This window comes from Crotalus tigris, unplaced genomic scaffold, assembly GCF_016545835.1.
Source record: "Crotalus tigris isolate CLP2741 ecotype Arizona unplaced genomic scaffold, ASM1654583v1 scf7180000019563.1149672, whole genome shotgun sequence".
Taxonomy (NCBI): domain Eukaryota; kingdom Metazoa; phylum Chordata; class Lepidosauria; order Squamata; family Viperidae; genus Crotalus; species Crotalus tigris.
Window position 1 is genome coordinate 202,501 of NW_024097595.1, and position 24,487 is coordinate 226,987.

The 24,487-nt window shown below is 38.3% G+C and overlaps 1 protein-coding gene across 11 annotated transcripts in view; it reads right to left on the reverse strand.

The window, feature by feature from the left end:
* NFIB (nuclear factor I B) overlaps window positions 1–24,487 on the reverse strand; it is a 335,263-nt gene that overhangs the window by 2,099 nt on the left and 308,677 nt on the right. For all 11 annotated transcript variants that reach the window (XM_039363696.1, XM_039363695.1, XM_039363703.1 and 8 more), the window contains one exon: window positions 1–5,227. This exon is cut by the window's left edge and continues 2,099 nt beyond it. In XM_039363696.1, the coding sequence (XP_039219630.1) occupies window positions 5,098–5,227 (130 nt within the window). In that variant the 3' untranslated portion in view covers window positions 1–5,097. The remainder of the gene's footprint in view (window positions 5,228–24,487) is intronic.

Consider the following 24,487-nt stretch of genomic DNA (forward strand, 5'->3'; position numbering starts at 1 on the left):
TTTCTTTCACTGAAATTCTCTCCTGGATGCTCTGTGAACCTGCTCTTAAATACCATCATGTAACAATCACAACATTTTTGCTAAAGGCCATATATACTAATAAAAAAAGACAGTGGTGCTTCCAACATTCTGAAATGCTCCAAAACCCAACTTTCCAATACTAAATACAACAAAATAACCTTCATAAAATATAACTTTTCTCCATTTACAATTTCTTTTAAAAGGATCAGTAACCTATGCTTTTCAAGCATAGTGAAATATCTCGTTAACATGGACAGAATATTTTTTTGTTTGTTTTAATACATAAATTAAGAAACTGGAGAGTTTTAACCCAAGTCCAGTTTCCAAACAAGGAAGATTCTTGTTTACGTTAGAAGTGGAAATGACATCCATTTCCATTATAATTGCTAAAAATTAGCTTTACAAACGAGGGTGCTTTAAAAAAAAATCTTAACAAAACTATACAGTGTACAAATTACTGTCTACACGCTAGGTGGGTTCATTAAGAAGATCCTCTGTTCTTCTCTTCATTGCAGCTTCACAGGTTCATTCACATATTATAAATGGAGCTGCCCACCTGAACACACAACTATATTGCTATATTTAATATTTTGCCATGTCTATGTACAGTCTCCTTCACTGCCTTTTTTTCCTTAGTCAAGCCTCAACTGTTCATGTCATTCTAGGGGAAAATACACTTCAGTGACACTGCCAAAGGGTAAAGGCTGCAAAGCAATTGAAAAAAGGCAGAACAGTGCACATAGAACGGGGTGACTTGATTTTGTCAGAATATACTTCCTGATCAAGGAGGGGGTTAGATTAGATTTAGAGTTTGTAACACTTCGTTCTGCACTGGAATTCTCAGCTCTGAGAGAAGTGTAGATGTGGATAACAATAGATCTTTTGATTATAAAGAGAGGCAGAAAAACCCACAGAGAGCATTAACCTGAAAATTTTGTCAGAATTATGGCCCAAATGATCAAGTAATTCAATGTCAAGAAAGTGGATCCAAAATAGCAAGATAGCCTTTTTATAAATATTTTCCTTTTATGAAAAAAAACCCCATCCATTTGATTGATGTATTCATTAGGTCAAGATTATTATGAAATTGAGTTGCAACTATTCTCTATCAAATTCCGCTTGTCCATTATACTATTGCACTTTAAAGTCTGAATTCATCTTGATTTCAGTATTCCAAATAAAATAAATTATTTCTGGATTAAGTGGCTGCTGCACTCCAGCCATTTTTAATGAAATTGTCCTTCATTAAAGGATAAACTGAAAGAACAGTGCATCATTTTGTGGGCCACCAACTTTCAGTGTTTGTACATTTCAGTTCTTCCTAACGGTCATATATTTAGTGAATTAATTCACTTACAAAGGGGCTCAGAAAAAGAGCTAACATATAGTTGGTTTCATTCTTACTTTAGCTAAATACAAACCTTACCAACAATCCTAGAGCTTTACAACTGCCCTCAGACTTTACAGAAGCAACTTTCTCAAAAAGGCATTTATTGGTGTGGGTCGAACCTGAAAGGGAATTTGATTCTCTTTCAGCATCAATAATTTTCAGCACCATTTTAAAGAAGGCTGCACCTAATAAAATATCAACTAATTCAGTGGCAATGCAGGTGGAAATTGATTGACATATTGCACCTAGCACAAAAGGCCATGGTCAAAACAGAAGATCGGGATTATTTTTATTATTTTATGGGGCAACCCTAAGCACTGCTTATTTCTAGTTGGGAGAAGTGTTCTGAAATACTGCTCTGAAAAAAAAAGTGAAAGTTCACCTGAATTTATAAAGGTGTATGAATTGCCTATCAATTTATGTTTGCTGAAACTAAAGGCAAATAAAAATTGTCTGTTAGTTTACAAAGAGACTGAGCACTTCCTTGGGTTTTAGTTTGTATTTTCAGTACAGACTCCAAGGACAAAATACCTACATCCATGCCACTTAGGAATACTAACATTGGACATACACTTACATTCATTTCTATTCTGGAGACAGCATGGGATTATGTTGGCTGGTTGGTTTTCTTTCACTGCTGTGCATTCTCTCAATTAGAATCCAGACAAATATACCATGTCTCCATAAAGTGTTATTTAAAAAAAAAAGATTGTAAGACATCATTTTCATTTTTACCTAATCTAAACTTTACAACTAGTTATTTAGAAAAGAGCTAGTCTTTGCAAAAACATAAAAATAAGACTGACTACTCTTGTGTTCTTGTCAGTACTAGAAACACAGTGTGGAAATAAACAATTTAATAGTGCTAGTTTTGTGCAAGGGGGCTGTGATCCCATAGAATCACCCTTTATCCAGAGAAGAAAACCTTTATAATTAAGCCATCAGATCCGATAGTTTTCTATATTACTAATTTTAATATCTATCCAGGTTGTCCACAAAGACATGGTATGTGTGCATTTTTGTGCTTGGCGATTTGAACTGACATATAGAAGCATAGATCTATATGGGAGAAGGGTTATAGAATGGATCTGATCCAGCAAGACAATCCACTGACAGATTAGTCATTGACTAATCCAGTCCTTCACTGCCACCTGACCTCTTACAATGGAAATCAGTGACATTGGGGAATGCAGAAAAGGGAGGCAGAATCTCATTTCTTGTAAGAGGACAAAGGATACAACAGTATCATGGAATTCCCAATGAATACTGAATCCAATTCAATATTTAGTATACAATTAGAAAATGAATACTGAATCCAATTCAATATTTAGTATACAATTAGCATCTTTGGAAAATGTTTTGTTACATAGCATGTACTGTTTTGGTAGTATATGCTATGTGATTTTTTAAATCTCAAACTGGGCTTTCATATGATGGATGTCTAACTTGCAAAATTTTACAGGGCTTTTGATCTCTGTGGGTCTTGAGATATTTTTTTTTAAGTAGATATTTCTTTCTCAAATCAGGTCTGCCTGCAATAAAATCCATTCTGATTTACTTTTCATTATTATTATGCCTGTTTTCAAACCAGAAATGATTTCAGCTTGCACCCCAGGTGGAAAGTTTAAAAGAAAATACCTTTTTAGGTTTTTTGTTTTTACATCACAGTAGGAAGAAGAGTTGCTTTGTAGCCTTCACCCAGCCAATGCTCTGCTTCACAGCTACACTGTCAAGTGTTAAAAATCCTCCCCACCCACCCCAGAATATATAGATATATGTATGTAGTTTTTAAAAAAATCCCGTCCATCTCTTAGTACACAAAAAGGACCTCATCACACTGCAAAAATAGCAGTACCCACTTTGGTCAATTAAAACAAACAAACAAACAAAAAAGCATACATTAATCTTTTGTCTTTTAAATCTGTGTACTTACCTATAATAACCAATACAGCTAAAAGCACTACCTACATAGGCAAAACTTGGTATTGCATAAGTCGTATAAATTTGAATCCCCTCCCCCCAATATTAATTGGAAGATGAAAAAACATGAAAGATTAATAGAAAAAACACCAAAATACTGAAAATATTGCTGGTCGATTACAATTTTTAAGCGGCAACTATACACAGCCATGATATGCTTTATAAATGTGAGATAAAGTTATAACTGCTTAAAAAATCCATGATGTCACTTTTGTTGTTGTTTTCCCATCTGGAGTACAAAATATTTTGTCATAAAAATGATACAGATTTAAAATGATAATAAATGCAGCAAAATAAGTGTAGTGATGTCACTTTTTTAGATTTCAAGGCAAGGCACGTTATGTGGACATTATAACTTCGTGCAAATTAGGATTACTGGATAGAGTAGTTTTAAATTATTCTTTTATAGAGACATAGAGGCAAAATGCCCATGCACAAAATTGTGTATATGAGAAATCTGTCAAACAAGGCTAATTTCTGAGAGCACCATGCAAGTTTTCAGCACCCTGTCATTATGCTTTTTAAAGAGTGCATTTTTAAAAAATATATTTCAGATCCCCTTCCCACAACCTGACAATCTATCATTCCCATTTGTAAACCAGAAGCTATGCCCCTGTGACATGGATTTACCTCTCTCTGTCTCTCTCATGAAGGTTCTAGAGAACCTTTTCCATTATTTATGGGTTCTTGATCCAACCAGTAACTTTAAATAAATAAGATACCTCAAAGGAGGCAGAAGCTAAATCAACTTTAAGTGCTGTGTTTCAATTAATATCTTTTTCTCAAGTAAATGATTTGTCTTGATTTAGTTAATGCCTTTTAATGACCCCTCCCTTTCAAAAGTGAGGGAAAAATACATTTGTTCGAATACTTTTGAAACTTATCTTGTCTTTTAATCCCCTCGATTTAGAGTCCAAGGGGTAAAGGACTTATAACAATTATCCCCTTTAGATACAGGTTTTAAATTGCACTTGCCTCTAATGTTTTCATTAGCATGGGGAATTATTTTAGTGTCTTTCTCAGGTTTTTTAAACTGTCATTTGAGACGATAACACTTTCTTTTACCCAAAGTAAGGCATTGATTTTATAGAATGCCTGCTTATTTAAACGACTTCCTGAAAAATTTAAACTGGATAACACACTAAGAAAAGACTGGGTTAAGGACCTAAGTTAAATAAATTGGGGTTGACAACTAAAAGCTGAATTTGTTTCTTTTTCTTTGAAAAATCTTTTAGAAATCAGACTGCTGAGGGAAAAAAATGGCTTCTGGCCTTCCTTCTCCTGCAGTTCTGTGGATGCCTCCTAGCCTTTGTTTTGAGAGCTAACTAGGAATAGTGATCCCATGCGTAAACAACAAGAATACTAAACCAATAAACTAGCTTATCATGCAAATATTAAGGCATCTAGAAAGTCAGTTAAAATATATTGTCAGAGACAGAACATCTATTTCCCAGTGGATTTCATAGAACAAAGGCTACTCAGGAGGAGCATCTTTCCACGCATCAGTGAAATATCATCGATCCTCTCCCCCAATCCCGTTTTTTTTTGTTGTTGTTGTTGTTTTGCCATTACGGTTTCAATCTTAAGGGAATTAATGATTGTAAGTGCTGCAATTGCTGGTTTATGTTTCTTCTTTCTTCAGTTTCTTCTTTGCTTTTTGTCCCATCTTCCTTTCTTTTATAGTATTTGTTCAGTTTCAATCTCCCTCAGTTGCTTGTTTCTGCTTGAAGAAAAGGCTCTCCAATTATGTTCAAACCATAATTTTGGACATTTGTGGGCAGAATTGATGTCCTGTTTGATACTTGAAAGGGGACCAAGCTAGCCCAGGTACCAGGACTGTTAAAGGAAAAGAAAAAAGAAAGCAGAAAAACATTTAAAATGTTGAATGAATATCGGAATATATGAAAGCCACCCGACCTCATGTTTGAACAATAATTCTAATAGCACTTTTTAACTTCAACGTGCAAATAGAATATTATACAGTGACTGATTGCTCTATCAATTTAATCCTAAAACTAGCTGTGGCAAATGAGTAAGTGCTTAGTATAGGTTGCTTTCTGCCATGTAACAGAACACTTGAGGCTTGCAGAGTAGAATATTATTCCTATCAGTACAAGCTTCTCTTAATAACAGCGTTCACATTTAATATGCAGGTATAGAGAAACAGTGTTTTTTTTTATTCTTTTCCTTTATGGAGGAGACTATTCAATGAAAATGAATTGTAATCAGCAACAAACAGGATTCTTGTTGCAACGTAACTTGACAACTTTAACATTTGCCTAAGTATTTAAAACTGCCCACCATATTCTAATTGTGTTAAAAAGGTCCACACAAAGTATTTATCAGAGTTATTTATGAATCTTTGGGGAATGATACCACTCTCATAAGTTATTGTTATGCAAATCCACAAGATTTTTACAAGCCTCCATCTAGCCGTATATTGATTAGGTTAAAAAATACACAGCATTAGCCTTTGTATTATAACAAAGGTTTATACACTTATAGAGGAAATAAATATTGCTTTAAAATGTAAAATAGTTGCTGAGATAGATAAATATTCAGATTAAATGAACTGGTAGATTAAGATTCACGTTCTGCACTACATTTTTATGACCCTGTAGTCCCTTAAGTACATAATATAACTGGTATGCATAAAATTACTTTAAGAAATTATTTATTCTTGTTGTTGCATCTATATGCATATAACATTTGCCATAAAGATGCAACAGCAGCTTCCCTCCACCAAGTGATCCACACATATTCTGCTAATTGTAATTCGTATGATCACTATAGCCTTCAAAGGCTAAATATTTCTCTTGGCCACTAATGGAACTGAAAAGACCAAACATAAAAATTGTGTTGTTTTCTGCAGGAATTGATCTCATGCAGGAGTGACAGAAGCACAAATGTAGCATTAAATTAGTTGTTTTAAGACAATGTTTAATTTTTTTTACCTGGGGATTTTTTTTTATTAGTACTTTGTGGCAAATATAATGTAAAGCGGACTTAAAGTATTTCTAGTCTAGAAGTCTTAAAGACTTCTATTTTCTATTTTCAGAATTAATGCCCAGTTAAGAAGACCAACTTCACAGAACTGCTCTGATATTTTTTCAGGTTAAATAAATCTTTTGATTTTTTACTACTATTGTAATAACAAATTTTAAGTTTTGTGAAACATGTAATAAGCTGTTAATAAGAAATTGAAAGAATGTTATCTATAAAGTTATTAAGGAAAATTATTGACATGCCATTGTTTAACTTGCAGATTCTTTTCAGCCACCGATAAATTATGCTAGCTCCAAGTCATATCTGAGACAATGCCTCAGAACAGGAGACCTGTTTCTTATATGACTTACCATACTTTCTGGCGTATAAGACGACTTTTGAAAGCGTTGAAATCGGAGCCAAAGTCAGGGGTCGTCTTATACGCCAAGTCGTCTTATACGCTGGAAATAACGGTAGTTTCTGGCGTATAAGATTACTTTCTAGGCATGCGACTCAGCGCCGAAGTCGGGGGTCGTCTTATACACCGGGACGTTTCGACGAAGTCCCATTCGTCATCTTCAGGCTAGTGTTTTCAGCTTTGTGCTTTGAGCAGCAATTGCTGCTCAAAGCACAAAGCTGAAAACACTAGCCTGAAGATGACGAATGGGACTTCGTCGAAACGTCACCAAGACACTTCCAATTTTACGCAGGAGAAAACCCGAACAACCAAAGACCTACATACAAATACCCGCGAAAACCTCAGAATATATATATATATATATATTCGCGTTTAAGAAGATTAAAAACGTGAACCCTGGGAGTGTTCATGATAGGAAATAAAATGATCACCAGGGTAGTAAAATTATAAAATTTTATTAAAAAGCGCCTAGCTTTCGCCGTCCGGCATCCTCAGGGCTAGTGCGCCAGGGAGTGGGAGAGTCATTCTTATAGGTGTGGTGAAGTCTGCGCACGACTCCTCGACCTCGTCATCGGGCCTAAATAGGATAACTGCGTGCGGCTGGTCTGCTCCTTTCTATTCATCTCAACCGTCCGTTCATCCTCCTCCATCCCTCTCCCCCTCAGTCTTGAGGTGAGCGGGCAAGTGTCTCTATGGTTGCAACAGTCCCTATATTTGAACTCTTTTCCCTCGGGGGTAAATGGCAACGTGCATTTCGTGTTTCTTTTACAGTCCTCCTTCGTTCCATCATTCTTCCTATGGCAAGTTTTTTGTTGTTGAATTTTGGTATTTTTGTTTCTTATGCAGGTGTCATTCAAGTGATCGCATGGGTCCTTTCGAGGTAGTTGTAATTCATTATCGATCTGGGGCTGGAGGGGGGGACCTTTTGAATGCGGGGGGAGGAGTGGTGATTCCTCAACTGTCCCTGTGTGTAGTCGTTTTGTGCGCGCTGCGCCCTGTTCGGGCAATCTGGAGAGGGTAGCGGTGGAGCCGCGCTTTCGCTCTTCCTCTTGGGGTAGGTATCGTCCAGGTGATCTCACGCGCCCCTCCCAAGTAGATGTAGTTCGTTGGCAGTCCAAAGTCGGAGGGGAAGTCATTCGGTCATGGGTGGAGAGGGGCGGAGGCTCCCCGCCCGTCGTTACCCCCAGCTGTCCGGCGCGTCTCCCGCTGCGAGTGATCGATCCAGAGGGAAGGTTAGCAGTAGAATCGTAATCTGCTTGATCTTTGCAGCGTCCTTCCTCACTATAAGTAGATATAGATCGTCGGCAGTCCAAAATCGAAGGGCAGGCCGTTCGGTCATAGGTGGCGAGGGGCGGAGGCTCCCCGCTCGTCGCTGCCCGCAGCTGTCCGGCGCGTCTCCTGCTACGAGTGATCGGTCCGGAGGAGAGGGTAGCGATAGAATCGCAGTCTATTTGATCTTTACAGCGTCTTTCCTCAGCTTGTCTCCTCCTCCCTGCATCGTCGGTGGCCATGCAGGTTCTCCGAAACTCTCCGGGATACGCAAGCGGGGGGAACGGTGGCTTGATCTCTTGAGTTCTTTCTCCTTCTTGTGGTTTCCTCTCTTCTAACTTGGTCACCATATTTCGAGTATCTGTATCTCCCTTAATGCCATTAGAGTTATTATTGGGACGTCGGGGGTGCTGTCCTTGATTATTAGTGCTCCACAGCCTTAAAGCCATGTATGCCGGGCACAGGTCCACATGCCGGTTAATAGAATTGTCATCCGAGAGCCATGCCTCCTTAAGTAGGCGGCCCCCCTTGGTATTGTCGCTAGCCAATACGCTGACCTCACTGAAATTAAATTTATGATCTAATTCCGCCATGTGTGCCCATATTTGGGAATGTGGATCTCCCCTTCTTACTGCTAACTTATGCTCGTGGACCCTGGTTTTGATCCGTTTGGCTGTCTCCCCAACATAATTGGATCGGCAGTCCATGCAATTGATCTTATAAACGGCTGCCGACCTTTCGGTGCTGGGGAGCGGGTCCTTTGGGCGCATGACAGCTGCCCGCAGTGTTTGGTTGGGTCTATGGGCCACTTGTATCTTATGCGGTGCTAAAATCCTTGCAGTGGCCTCTGAGACGTTATGGATATAGGGGAGAGTAATGCGTGTGGTTGCTTGGGGTGTAAGTCTTTGGGGTGTGGGGTCACTCCGGGGTCCAGATGGTTTGTTGAACCGATTGATAAATTTGGCCGGGTACCCATTGTGTTTACACACCCGGAAGAGATAATTTCTCTCCTCCCTCTTGGCTCTAGCAGTGCTGCAGTGCGACTCCACTCGCTTGAATAAGGTTTTGACACAGCTGGCTTTATGAGCCATGGGGTGATTGCTCTCAAAGTGTAACATCCTGTCTGTACATGTGGGTTTTCGGTATACCCTGGTAGCCAGACATCCGTCCACCTGGCGCTGTACTAACACATCTAAAAACGCTAAGCTGCCCTGGTGTTCCTCTTCCATGGTGAACTGGATGTCTGGGTATACCGAATTCAGGATGTTCATAAAGCCAGTCTTGTGCCGCTCCTTGATGACCACAAAAGTATCGTCCACATAGCGGGCCCAAAATTTTGGTTGGTATTGGGCCAACGCTATGTGTTCCAGTCGCTGGAGCACCACCTCTGCGATCACGCTGGAGATCGGCGACCCCATGGGAGTTCCCTTAATCTGTTCGTACATCGTGCCCTGAAAGGTGAAATAAGTGTTAAGGCAGACCCCCATTAATTTTATAAGGTCTTCCGTTCGAAGGGAGTCTTGATGTAATCTTTGGTCTCCCTGATTCAGTCGATCCCTCAAGACCGCAATGGCAAGTTCTTGCGGGATGGAAGTGAACAGGGAGACTACATCGAAGGAGACCATAATTTCATCTTCTTCCACCTTCAGGGCCCTAATTTTGTCAAGGAACTCCTCTGCCGACCTCACAGTGGTGTTGCTATTATCTGTCAAATGGCTGATGCGTGTGCTCAGCCATTTAGCCAGTTCGTAGGTGGGGGTGCCCCTGAACGCAACAATGGGGCGTGCATAAAAAGTGCATAAACCAGACGTCCCCCTACGCCCCATTGTTGCGTTCAGGGGCACCCCCACCTACGAACTGGCTAAATGGCTGAGCACACGCATCAGCCATTTGACAGATAATAGCAACACCACTGTGAGGTCGGCAGAGGAGTTCCTTGACAAAATTAGGGCCCTGAAGGTGGAAGAAGATGAAATTATGGTCTCCTTCGATGTAGTCTCCCTGTTCACTTCCATCCCGCAAGAACTTGCCATTGCGGTCTTGAGGGATCGACTGAATCAGGGAGACCAAAGATTACATCAAGACTCCCTTCGAACGGAAGACCTTATAAAATTAATGGGGGTCTGCCTTAACACTTATTTCACCTTTCAGGGCACGATGTACGAACAGATTAAGGGAACTCCCATGGGGTCGCCGATCTCCAGCGTGATCGCAGAGGTGGTGCTCCAGCGACTGGAACACATAGCGTTGGCCCAATACCAACCAAAATTTTGGGCCCGCTATGTGGACGATACTTTTGTGGTCATCAAGGAGCGGCACAAGACTGGCTTTATGAACATCCTGAATTCGGTATACCCAGACATCCAGTTCACCATGGAAGAGGAACACCAGGGCAGCTTAGCGTTTTTAGATGTGTTAGTACAGCGCCAGGTGGACGGATGTCTGGCTACCAGGGTATACCGAAAACCCACATGTACAGACAGGATGTTACACTTTGAGAGCAATCACCCCATGGCTCATAAAGCCAGCTGTGTCAAAACCTTATTCAAGCGAGTGGAGTCGCACTGCAGCACTGCTAGAGCCAAGAGGGAGGAGAGAAATTATCTCTTCCGGGTGTGTAAACACAATGGGTACCCGGCCAAATTTATCAATCGGTTCAACAAACCATCTGGACCCCGGAGTGACCCCACACCCCAAAGACTTACACCCCAAGCAACCACACGCATTACTCTCCCCTATATCCACAACGTCTCAGAGGCCACTGCAAGGATTTTAGCACCGCATAAGATACAAGTGGCCCATAGACCCAACCAAACACTGCGGGCAGCTGTCATGCGCCCAAAGGACCCGCTCCCCAGCACCGAAAGGTCGGCAGCCGTTTATAAGATCAATTGCATGGACTGCCGATCCAATTATGTTGGGGAGACAGCCAAACGGATTAAAACCAGGGTCCACGAGCATAAGTTAGCAGTAAGAAGGGGAGATCCACATTCCCAAATATGGGCACACATGGCGGAATTAGATCATAAATTTAATTTCAGTGAGGTCAGCGTATTGGCTAGCGACAATACCAAGGGGGGCCGCCTACTTAAGGAGGCATGGCTCTCGGATGACAATTCTATTAACCGGCATGTGGACCTGTGCCCGGCATACATGGCTTTAAGGCTGTGGAGCACTAATAATCAAGGACAGCACCCCCGACGTCCCAATAATAACTCTAATGGCATTAAGGGAGATACAGATACTCGAAATATGGTGACCAAGTTAGAAGAGAGGAAACCACAAGAAGGAGAAAGAACTCAAGAGATCAAGCCACCGTTCCCCCCGCTTGCGTATCCCGGAGAGTTTCGGAGAACCTGCATGGCCACCGACGATGCAGGGAGGAGGAGACAAGCTGAGGAAAGACGCTGTAAAGATCAAATAGACTGCGATTCTATCGCTACCCTCTCCTCCGGACCGATCACTCGTAGCAGGAGACGCGCCGGACAGCTGAGGGCAGCGACGAGCGGGGAGCCTCCGCCCCTCGCCACCTATGACCGAACGGCCTGCCCTTCGATTTTGGACTGCCGACGATCTATATCTACTTATAGTGAGGAAGGACGCTGCAAAGATCAAGCAGATTACGATTCTACTGCTAACCTTCCCTCTGGATCGATCACTCGCAGCGGGAGACGCGCCGGACAGCTGGGGGTAACGACGGGCGGGGAGCCTCCGCCCCTCTCCACCCATGACCGAATGACTTCCCCTCCGACTTTGGACTGCCAACGAACTACATCTACTTGGGAGGGGCGCGTGAGATCACCTGGACGATACCTACCCCAAGAGGAAGAGCGAAAGCGCGGCTCCACCGCTACCCTCTCCAGATTGCCCGAACAGGGCGCAGCGCGCACAAAACGACTACACACAGGGACAGTTGAGGAATCACCACTCCTCCCCCCGCATTCAAAAGGTCCCCCCCTCCAGCCCCAGATCGATAATGAATTACAACTACCTCGAAAGGACCCATGCGATCACTTGAATGACACCTGCATAAGAAACAAAAATACCAAAATTCAACAACAAAAAACTTGCCATAGGAAGAATGATGGAACGAAGGAGGACTGTAAAAGAAACACGAAATGCACGTTGCCATTTACCCCCGAGGGAAAAGAGTTCAAATATAGGGACTGTTGCAACCATAGAGACACTTGCCCGCTCACCTCAAGACTGAGGGGGAGAGGGATGGAGGAGGATGAACGGACGGTTGAGATGAATAGAAAGGAGCAGACCAGCCGCACGCAGTTATCCTATTTAGGCCCGATGACGAGGTCGAGGAGTCGTGCGCAGACTTCACCACACCTATAAGAATGACTCTCCCACTCCCTGGCGCACTAGCCCTGAGGATGCCGGCAGGTGACGGCGAAAGCTAGGCGCTTTTTAATAAATTTTATAGTTTTATTACCCTGGTGATCATTTTATTTCCTATCATATATATATATATATATATATATATATATATATATATATATATATATATGCTGGAAAATTTGCATAAAAATACGACTCCTGGGCATGTCTATGGTACAAATAAAATACGAACACCAGGAGAGTATAAATATAAAAATATACTTTACTAAAAGCTGCCAAGCTTTCGTTTGGAAACTCCAAACATCATCAGGGCTAAGGAGCCAGTAAACAATGATGACTTAAATGGGTTTTGCCGGCATCTGCACCCGGCTCATGGACCGCGTCACCGGTCCCGGCCGGTTAATTAGTGTTCCAGATGTTTCTTTATTACTCTCCTTACGCTTCCTTCTATGGTTCTTCCGGATTATTCCTTCCACTATCTCATCCACTAGTAATGAGATAGTGGAAGGAATGATCCGGAAGAACCATAGAAGGAAGCGTAAGGAGAGTAATAAAGAAACATCTGGAACACTAATTAACCGGCCGGGACCGGTGACGCGGTCCATGAGCCGGGTGCAGATGCCGGCAAAACCCATTTAAGTCATCATTGTTTACTGGCTCCTTAGCCCTGATGATGTTTGGAGTTTCCAAACAAAAGCTTGGCAGCTTTTAGTAAAGTATATTTTTATATTTATACTCTCCTGGTGTTCGTATTTTATTTGTACTATCTATCTATATATACATACATACATACATACATACATACATACATATATATACACACACACACAAACACACACACACACACACACTTATTTGCCCATTATGCTAATACATAACATTATGCAAAGCAAAGGAAACAAGAATAAAGCAAAATAAATTGAGAGTAGAACAGAAAACATTTAGTTTATATGAACATTCACTTTCTATCCTTGCAAGCTATCTTTGCTTACACCACCACATCCATACACTGATTTATACATTGCCTTTTATTCTTTTAACTTCTGTTCTAGGTCTGAGGACACCATAAAATTCAATCAATCACAGTTTACAATAGGTTTCCCCTTCCTTTCCATCCATTAATTCTTCTTTCATCTTGTTAAGGAGATCTGTGAATACCTGTCTCTTCACTCAGTCTTTGGCAAAGGAGAGTGAGATCCCAGCTTCATTCAATCTGGCCTATCACACTTGCCACTTTTTCTTTATATTTTATGTTGTATTGATTTTATTGTAAATTTTCTGATTGTTGTAAGTCGCTAAGAATTGTTGAGACTCAAGCGGCATACATGTTTTAAAGCAACAATAATAAGCCAGCTCCCAATGAAACACTACCCTGACATAGTTGTAAGTTTGCTTGGTCTGAAGATCATGAGAGCTGTGTCAGAGGTTCGACCACACTGGACAAGTCTCATCAGAGGAGTCAGGTGAAGCCAGTGTCTCCCGTAAATAATATGGTAAGATGTAACATATAGAAACCTATAGAAGATTGGTCATCGCCTGGATCAACAAGGACTATACTAGATTTTGGAGATCCTATACATGTGGTGTCAAGTGGATTACAGGATTCAGGACACTACTTGAGCAATTAGAGTCAATAGCTCCCGGACTGCTTCAACAGCATATCTGTTGAAAATATACAAAGACTTGATAAATCAAGTCCAATGAGAAAAGGAGATATGAAAAGAATGCACCAATTCTGGAAAGAGTAACATCCAAAATCAGAAGTAGCAGAACAGAGGATAGCAGATTAATGTCGTTCTGTCAGCAGCAGAGAAAGCCAGCATTGCTATTGAGCCATTCTCATTCCCAAACCAGGGACCCTCTACTCTACTTTCTTCTCAGAAAGAACAAAGTCCTCTATCTGAAAAAAAAAAAGTGGAATTGAAACAAATAACTGAGCATATAGAATACACAAAAATGACAGAATAAAGTTGCTTGCTTTGAAGCTTGTAACAAAAAACCCTAATCGTATTAAAAGATGCCAATACTGAAATATTGAATGTAAGCACCAGCTCATTGCAAGAAACACACCTACATGTACAGCACAGCTGCAGTTTTGGATGCAAAATCAACAAACAATAAAAAAAAAGCCAAATAACTCATTTTTGAATTGGAAGATCAGGTTGGAAAACAAGATCAGCATACTAAGATCAGACACAATCAAGCTAGAACAGAGGAAAGAAAAGAACTTGAAGAACAAGAAGATAAAAGAATACTTGTTCATAAAATATCACCTAGAGATAAGAAGCACTGGAAATAATAAAGCAGAAAATAACAGCCATAACCAAGAAAATCAATAGATACCGTAAATGCCGGCGTATAAGACGACTTCCGCGAGCGCTGAAATCGGCGCCAAAGACGGGGGTCGTCTTATACGTCGAGTCGTCTTATACGCCGGAAATACTGGTAGTTTCTGGCGTATAAGACGACGTTCTAGGAATGCGGCCCGGCTATAAAGACGGGGGTCGGCTTATACGCCGGGTCGCCTAATACGGCGGCATATACGGTACTAAGCTTGAATTTGCACACTACAGAGAGAATTTCAGTCGAATCAGAAACGTTTCTACCGATCCATCAATGGAGAAGCTGCAATGAAACAGCCAACACCTGACAAAGAAACAATATAGTTCTGGGCACAACTATCTGACAATCAAATAAGAATACAGCTTGGATAAAAGAGACAGAAAAGGGGAAAAAATAAAGTAGAAATGAAAAAAATTATAATAACAGCAGAATTGGTGGAGAAAAGGAAGATCAAGAATTGGCTAGCACCAGATAAAGATGAGCTATATGGTTTTGGCTTGAAATAAATGAGTGATCTGCACTCATTCATTGGCAAGCAGTTTAACAATATATTGCAAGGAGATGAAATTGAAGATTGGTTAACATCTGGCAAAACATACCTGATAATGAAAGATCTAACCAAAGGGGCAGGGCAATTTCCTGCTTAGCAACAACTTTCAAACTGCTAACTGATGTGAAGTTAATGCAGTCCAAAAGCAGCTAGTTACGTAACAAGCTCTTTCTATCTGAGGAGAAAGGAAACCACACAAATAGCAGAGGGACAAAAGATCAGTTCTAATTGTCAAGATGATTTTAGAAAAGTGTTATGAGAAAGAAGACTAACTTGAACATAGCTTGGATTAATTAAGTTCAACTCCGTGCCACATGACTGGATAATCAAATGCCTATAAATAATAAGAGTCAGTAATAATATCAGAATCTTTGTGCAAAGATCAATGGCACAATAAGACACAGTTGCTGGTCAATTGGTGATAGATGTACAGGTTACTATCAGGAGAGATATCTTCATGGAGACTCTCACCACATCTCTTTGCCACAGTATTAATTACTCTGTCAACGATACTGAACAACTCAGGACATGGCTATTAAACATAAAATAATATGCCAGGCTATACCATCTCCTTTACATGGATGATCTGAAACTATATGGAAAAATACCACCTGAAATGGAATAGCTGTCCATTTATAGCCAGACAGTACAAAAGAATTTAGACTAGAAAAATGTACCATCTTTACCACCAACAAAGGAAAATAGTGAAAACTGAAGGAATCAAGCTGCCCTAGGAAATAACATCACAAATCTGGATGAAGAAGATCAATACAAATACCTAGGCATCCTTCAGGCTGACAACATCAAGTGCACTGAAGTCCAGATGAAGGTGAGAAGTAAATAAATAAGCAAGTGAAGAAGATCTTAAATTCAAACTCAGTGGAAGAAATATCATCAAATCAATTAAAACCTGGATATATCAGTTTTAAGGTACACAGCTGAGATTTTGAACTGTACTCAAGCTGAAATAGAAGCCCTGAATATGAAGACCAGAAGACAATGAATCATTCCCTTCATCCACCCAGTGATGTTGACAGACTCAATATCTGTCAATATACAAAGAAGCACAGATGGGCATGGAATGTTGCAAATACACCAAGATGGCTGAAGAAGAAAAAGGGGTATTGGAAGAATATGTGAAGAACAGTGAAGAAGATGCATTAAAGCTGGTATACCTAGTAGACTTACTGAACTGGGGAGAGACCAAAATGCCCTATAAGAAAGATCAAATAAAGACTAAAAAAAAGACATGGCAACTCAAAAGTATTACATGGCCAGTACATTAAAAAAAAAAAAAAAACCCAGGCAAAGTAAATAATAAGACCCAGAAAACGTATGTAAAGCCAGAATTGAGAAGACAGCAACAATTGGCAAATGCTGCTTATGCAAAGAAGCTGAAGAAACTGTGGACCACTTAGCCACTGTAAGGAAATCATACGTACTGATGAAAAATAAAGGCATAACAAAGTAGTAACAATGGTGCATTGGAATATCTGCAAGAAATACCACTTGCTTGTATGCAAAAACTGGTGGGACTACAAAATAGACCAAGTAATAAAAAATGAAGAAGATAAAGAGTCTGGGATTTTAGAATTCAAGCAGGCAAGCATCTGCAACACAACACCCAACACTTAACAATTGGTGATACCAATAAGACAGACAAAAAAAAAAAAAAAATCCGGAAAGTGGACATTGCAGTATCTGGAGACAGCAGAATAAAAGAGAAAGAACTGGAAAAAAAATCCCAAAATAGAAAAACCTGCAAACAGAAGTAAAACAACTATAGCAAAAGAAAACAAAAATACTATCAACAGTAATAGTGCATTAGGTGCAATCACAAAACATCTGGAGCACTACTTAAATGCCATCAACGTTGACAAATTACTATTAAGTCAATTGCAAAAAGTAGCAGTTTCATTTGGAACAGCTTACATCCAGCAACAATATCTTTAATATTAAGAAACAACATCTGCCTGTCTCAGATCCTTGGGAAAAATTTGAAAGACAAAAATGCCATGTCTAGTCTAAATATCTAGCTAACTCTGCAACCAATAACAATATTTTTATTTTACAATTCAACCCTTTCCTCTACAAGACAGAACCATCTAAGCATACCTTTTGGTACCAATCCTCTTCCGCATATAATCTACATTCCTTCTTCACTCATTTACCCTTGACCTTATCTTCTGTTATTTTACCAAACACATTTCTAAACTACTATATGCCTTAGCCAGCTGAGTGACTTCGGGCTAATTACTCTCTCTTGGCCCAACATGATTGGTGTTGTGGGAAAAACAGGAGGAGGAAAGTGTGTTGGATAAGTTCACCATCTTGGGTTATTTCTAAAAATAATAAAGGTGGGATACAAATAGATTAACCAACTAGTAAACTGAGTAAGCAGAAACATGCTCCTATGTGCAACAATTTTCGCTTCTTTCAATAGTCATTCTACAAATAAATACATTCTACCAACTTAATTTGGCTTAATTTTCTCCATTTTTTTGTCCAACTTTAATCAACATTCTACCAAATAACTAGTTCATTAGATTGCTCTAGTTTTTGTCCTCTACATATAACTTTTATTCATTCACTCCATTTTCATTATCGAACACAATTACTTTGATTCATTTGTTTTCAGATCTGTACTTTTCTTTTTATCATACAATCTAATATTTGTTGCAAATAATTTTCATTCACCAATAAAAGTCCAGAGGCATTCAGTTCTCAAAATACTTCTACTGCCAGAACTAGTTAATTTTTTTACACATTTATTCATACTTTTATTAAACAATCAAGAGAACACTACAAATATTTCTCTTATTGCCTGCATAATATTGAGCCATTTCCCAAACATTTCATCTCTTTTCATACCTTCTTCTATCATATACTATTCGTTTCACATTCAACCACTGAACTTTTAAACCACATTCTTGCAAAATTCAAGCTTATTTGCTTTATTATATACTTTCACTGGGTAGAGTAAACTTTCTCACCAATATACATTGTCACTGAAGCAATAAAAAAAAAACCCTCTGGTCTGGCACCTTCGGATTGGCATAAGCTTCACCATACATCCCAACATCTTCCCACCAATACTTAAGGAAATAACTCGTTGTACTTCTTGCATTCACTACTTTCTCCTCTGTGAAAGAAATCAACTGCATTCTCCAATCCTCAGGCAAAGATGCAGTCTTTATGCGCATTTTAATAAATTCCCATAGCGACTCCATGAGCAAGCAACATCTGTATTTTAACATTTTTTAAAATTTGACAGTATTTATGATTTATTTTTCAACATTTTTTATTCAATATTAACATTCATAATATCCATTTCAATTCTTGTTTGAAATGTTATACTTTTACTTTTCAACATTTTTTTCACTACTAGCATCCATTTCAATTCTTTTTTGAAATATTTTTATCATTCCCATAGAAACTTCTAAAATATTCCTTCCAACATTTTTTTCCTTGAATTCATCACAAATCATTTGATTGCATTTACTTTTAAATCCATTCACTCTGCCAAATGCTTCATTTTAGTCTTCATCCCCTTGAATACTTTTATATCCTTTTTCTCTCTATACAAAACATATAGCATCTTTCTCTTACACTCACTTTTTGCAGTAACATTCTATGCTTTTTTGCTCAACCATGGATTTTTTTATTTCATATTTTACTAACACACGTTCATGGTAATTTATGACATTAGTCTTTTTGTTCTGTTTTAAACAGTTATAACTTTTTATTCATTTGATTGAGAATTATGTCTTATAAATTATATATTTATTTATATATATAAAATATATAATATATTTTCATAAGGATTTGTCTTCCCACTTCCCGTTTTACTTTCACTAAGTGTGACCCTCCCATCATCCTTCTACATTTTACTTCATCTTCAAACATGACAATCAAATCTATTCTATGTTTACGTTACTCATTTACCATCAGTAGGCATGAATAGATTTATGCTTAAATTGTGTATCTGAAACAAAAAGAATTTCAACTAACCTCATACTCATGAATCACCATTCTCATTCATTTGGGGTCTTCCAAAGGGCCCAATCCCACTCATTCATTTATGTCATCCAATAATTTTTTTGTCCTAGATCACATTCATTCAGAATGTTGTGCTGTTCACCCCCAAACTTATCTCTCATTCTACTATTATCACCATTCACTGAAGCTTAACATGGATCTACTATAAATCTATCCATTCATACTTTTATTCACATCCAAACAACCCAGATGTGACAAATATATATCTTCTAACTTATATTTTAGCCCTTTCATTCAAACCTGAGTCTTTACTTCCATGCATTTATTCATCAACTCTACTCCACAAAATCAGAGTACCTTCATTTGAATTCCACTCTTCACCTTTATATCATACATTTTACCATGTTCTTTTCTTACATTCCAAGTTGCCGGGTTAAACTAAGTTTTCATAAAACTTTTTTTTAGTAAGACAGAGAGATTAAGCTATCAGTACTGGTTGTACCAATGTCACATGCAACATTTCCAAAGAACAACTACAGTATAAGTGTAAAGGAAGCCAAAGTTCAATCTCCAACTAAAGGGTTGCTTTGCAAGACAAAATACTGCTCCCCACAACCTAGCAACTAGTATTACAAAATGACACTTTCTGGATGCATGTTATTGTGTCAGTGATGAAAATGATCATGGCCTATTTTAGACATTCTGGAATTTAAGAGGGTGCTGAAGAAACTATTCCAAAGATCAAGAATGGAATGTGATATTATTATAGACAGAAACGGCAGTATGTCTTGAATATATAATAACTAGACCCAAGTGACAAACATCCTGTTCTTGGAATCAATTGTTTATATGCATAATTAATATACTCAGTGTCAAATTTCATGATTATTTCAGAGCTTATCTGTTCCTCCTGCTGCCACATCTGTTGGTTCCTCATCCTGTATACAGGATATACCAACAGAACTTATTTTTAACTTTTGATAGAACAAATCAGAAAGTGAGTCAGCACCTCTCTCTCTTGCTCTCTTCCTCTCGCCCCTCCTTCAACTGCTGAAATCCTTACTCCTAAGTTCCTATTTGTGCATTTCAATTGCAAACTTCCACAGAATACTGTTTTTTTTTTCCTTTTTTTTTTTTACAAAAAAGCAATCAAATATGTATACTAAGTTGAACAGGCTTCATCCATCTTTTACTTTTTTTCCTTATGCTGCCCTGAAACTGCTTTTAAAAGGGCCTCCATATGCTACATTTCTTTTAATGAAACACTATATTGTCACCATGTCCTCTGGCGGCGTTGGTGACTGAAATAGTAGGAAGGGGGGGGGGAATGGCTCTTGTGTACCCTGACACGTTGTTTTAAAATACAGTACAAGAGAGATCAGTCAAAAAGCTTACTTTTATATTATATCAATCTCTTTTGCTAACAAAATTTTAATTTGCTTCATCTCAATCCTTTCAGAAATTATTTCTTAAAAGGTAAAACCATACAGGCATTTATTCTTCTTCTCCTAAACTCCTTCACAAAAGATGCTAAGCAGATCATGATACAACTTTGCAGGCACTGACGAAGCCAATCATTACCATATATTTATTTTATTTGGTAAATGTTAAGAGAAAAGATCTTCTGAAAAGCTGCCCTTATTTATAGCTGAAGACATTACATAGACTAAAACTGAGTGTAGACATTTTGTGATCCACAAGGGGTTAATAGTCCACGTCACAGCTGAGAGCACTTTTAAAACATGCTCCTCCTTTCCTAAAAGCAGGGCCAAAATCATGTGACAGGAAACATAAGATTAAGTTTATCCTACCTAAGAGAACAAAAGGGTGCTCAGAACAAACAACTAGTTTACTCTATTGAAATTTCGTTTCACAAAATACAGCTAAAGAAATTGTTTTCTTTCTTTTCCTTTGTGGATTCTCCACTGCACCCCATGTTGGTCATATTATAGTTTTGCTGCTTTTTCCATAAATCTTAATTTAAAATGCCAAACATAATCATGTGGAAAATGGACATTATTGATTCCTATGGTCTATTGTTTTCCTATTCTCAGTCCTCGAAGTTCAAGTTCAATCTGGAATTACATCATGTCTGGTTTCTCCTGGTTACCAGACGGCTTGAGACGTGACCACAGCTACAAAAAACAAACAGCCTTCTTCACGCTTCGGCTTCCCTATCGATTCAAACAAACTTTTTTTTTTCTTCCTCTCAAGTATGCTTCAAGTATAGAGCATAGTTAATTTAGAGATTAAGTTCCAAATTAGATTATCTAATGGCATCTTAATGGATTGCTGACCCATTTCCTGTGGGATGGCAGCATGCAAGTCTGGCTGGAATACAATTAATTTCTTAGGAAGTGTTCAGAAGATGTTTGCTTAAATGGAAAGGAAACATAATTCTCTGCACATCTTTCTTTATTAGAGAGCTGGGTGAAACTATAACTGAGATAGTGACAAACTGATACAAGCCAGAAATCCTTCCCCGCTACCTCCTGTACTCCAATGATTTTATCAGTCAGTATTTTCATCCCATGATTCTTATTTGTAAAAAATGAGTCTGCATTTTAGTCCTCACAAACCTATGATATAATAGGTAATTTATATCACTTGAAAAAACAAAAAGAAGGAGGTTACTTGCTAGTGATTTGGTTGTTTTAAAGTTTACATTTAAGTTAGAAACTTTAATCTGCAAGGCTGTTCTGACATTAAAATAAAGTTCCCAGTTTTTCCATACTGTAAACTCATTTTACCTGCTTAACAGCAACAAAACAAACAGCTCCTCAGGAGGGGAGGAAGGAAAGCTGCTCCAAAAAGTTATATATTTTGACACCCTCCTGCTTTGGATAGAGTAGAAAAAAAATTCAGTGTTCTGACCCCAAAGAAGAAGCTAACTATTGTTTTGTACTTCTCAGCCAAGATGGCAAACTGAAAGCAGGAAATGTGAAGTTAGGATCTGGGAACAGCAAAATTAAATTAGTGCTCAAGGTAATCCTTTATAAAACAGAATTAAATGCATCCGCTTTTTAAAACGCAAATTACTGATATCTGATAATTATTGCCTTAATCTTACATTTTTGAAAAATCTGGCCAAAAACTTTGAAAGTTCACAACCGCTAATAGTTCAATACTATGGCCTTATTCAGCAGTAATTGTTTGAACTCTCAGGATCAGATAAAGCTACCACATGAAATAAGGGCTAATACTGCATGTTGTGCATTGTATAAACATTTCTAAATATAGTTCAATGTAATACCAAACATGAGAAACTGCAGCTTCCTAAATAGAAGCCATGACAGCATACATCATGACATTACAGAAATGAAACAAATTATGTAATGACACAAATGAAGTATTGCATGTAGTTTACATCATTTGACCAATGATGTCATGATGCAATATGATTTGCCCCACTTTGACCTTCCCATCGAAACCCTTGAACAAAACCTCTCTCTGTACATACACATACACACACATACACACATTCAATGATTTTCTTAAACTAAGTTCCAATTCAAATTACCTCAGACTTAGAGCATATAGATATTCCTAAAGTTTTATATATCTGCATGCTGGTTGAATTTATATTAGAACTAATATCCAGAAACTGTATTGGTCTTTCTTGCTTAATTATATCTCAATTAAACCATGCTAAAATGAAATAAAATCTATTTCTGAATGTATTTGGGCAATGCTTAGTATGTTTAGAGTATTTTCCCTGTAAAGGCTAATTAGGAGCTGATTATAAAAAATATATAAAAGTTATTTAAACAAAAGGAAAATAGGGGCTAATAAGTAAAAAATTAATATTCAGTGGAAGTTTATGGTAACAATGCTAGGGACAAAAAAGGAGGATCCTGGGAAATAGTGTGGGCACTATTCAAAAAATTATTTACACAATAGTGTTATATTGTGAATAAAAAGTAAATTACCATCAGTTTGTCTACAGCCTCTGGCCTAGCCCAAAATAACCTCTTTTCTCTAAGGTTACTTAGACAAAATCACCCAGTAAAATTTGAATCAAGGTCTTCTGTTCATTTACACTAAGACAAGGGACTCAACGTGGGGTTCTGAATATCTCTTTTGAAGACTAGCTTGGGTTTTCTCCTGTCCCCATTGTACAGCATCTCTGAAAATACCATTAAGAATGGAAGAACGCCCTTTCCAAAGTTTTGCATTCCCAAACCTTATCTTCTATCTGTACCAAAAGTGACATGACACCTTCAAATCCAGTCCCCAGCTTCCTTGTAGACTAAATTAACCCAGATAGGGCAATTCTGAATTGGAAAAATGATCACACTTCTCTTGACTCCTGCCTTTTTTCCATTTAGATTGGCACTATGATGGATTTGAATCCCAACATGATTCTAGTCCTATTAATAGTTCATGTACTATTCATAACACATTTTAACACATTTGGTTTACATTCTTTCTCATAAAGGTACGTATATACAAAGTCAGTTACAATAAATTGAAGAACCAATTTACAAAACATGGAATATTTAATCAAGATTTTTTTTTCAAAACTGTGTTTTGGGGGGATTAAAGATTAACTATGACAGTGATGATGAAAACATACATGATCTCTACCAAACATTAACAAACAAAAAAATATAAATTAGAAATATGTTAAATTTTTGGAGAGAACAAATGGACATTTAAGGCAGTTCAAAGAATAGCTATAAAATATGTTTTGTTAAAGAAGTTTTCTGAACAAAACTGAGCATAGTTGAAATGAATCTATGGAGATTATTGGTTGAAATGAATCTATGGAGATTATTTACTGTTTACATTTGAGGTAAGCCAAACAATCCAGTCTAAACAGATTTAAAATAACTAGGCCGGACACAACTTTGCAACTAACAACAAAAGCAATAATAACCAATTATATACAGATACAGTAGTCCTCGATTTACAAGTATTTGTTTAGTGACTGTTCGAAGTAACAACAGCATTGAAAAAAGTGACTTATGACTGTTTTTCACATTTACAACCATTGCAGCGTCCCCCCATTCATGTGATCAAAATTTGGACCCTTGGCAACAGGTATGTATTTATGAGGGTTGCAATGGCCCGGAGTTACGTGATCACTTTTTGCAACTTTCTGACTAGGAAATTCAATGGGGAAGCCAGTTTCACTTAACAACCATCTTACTAACTTAACAGCTGTAGCAATTCACTTAACAAC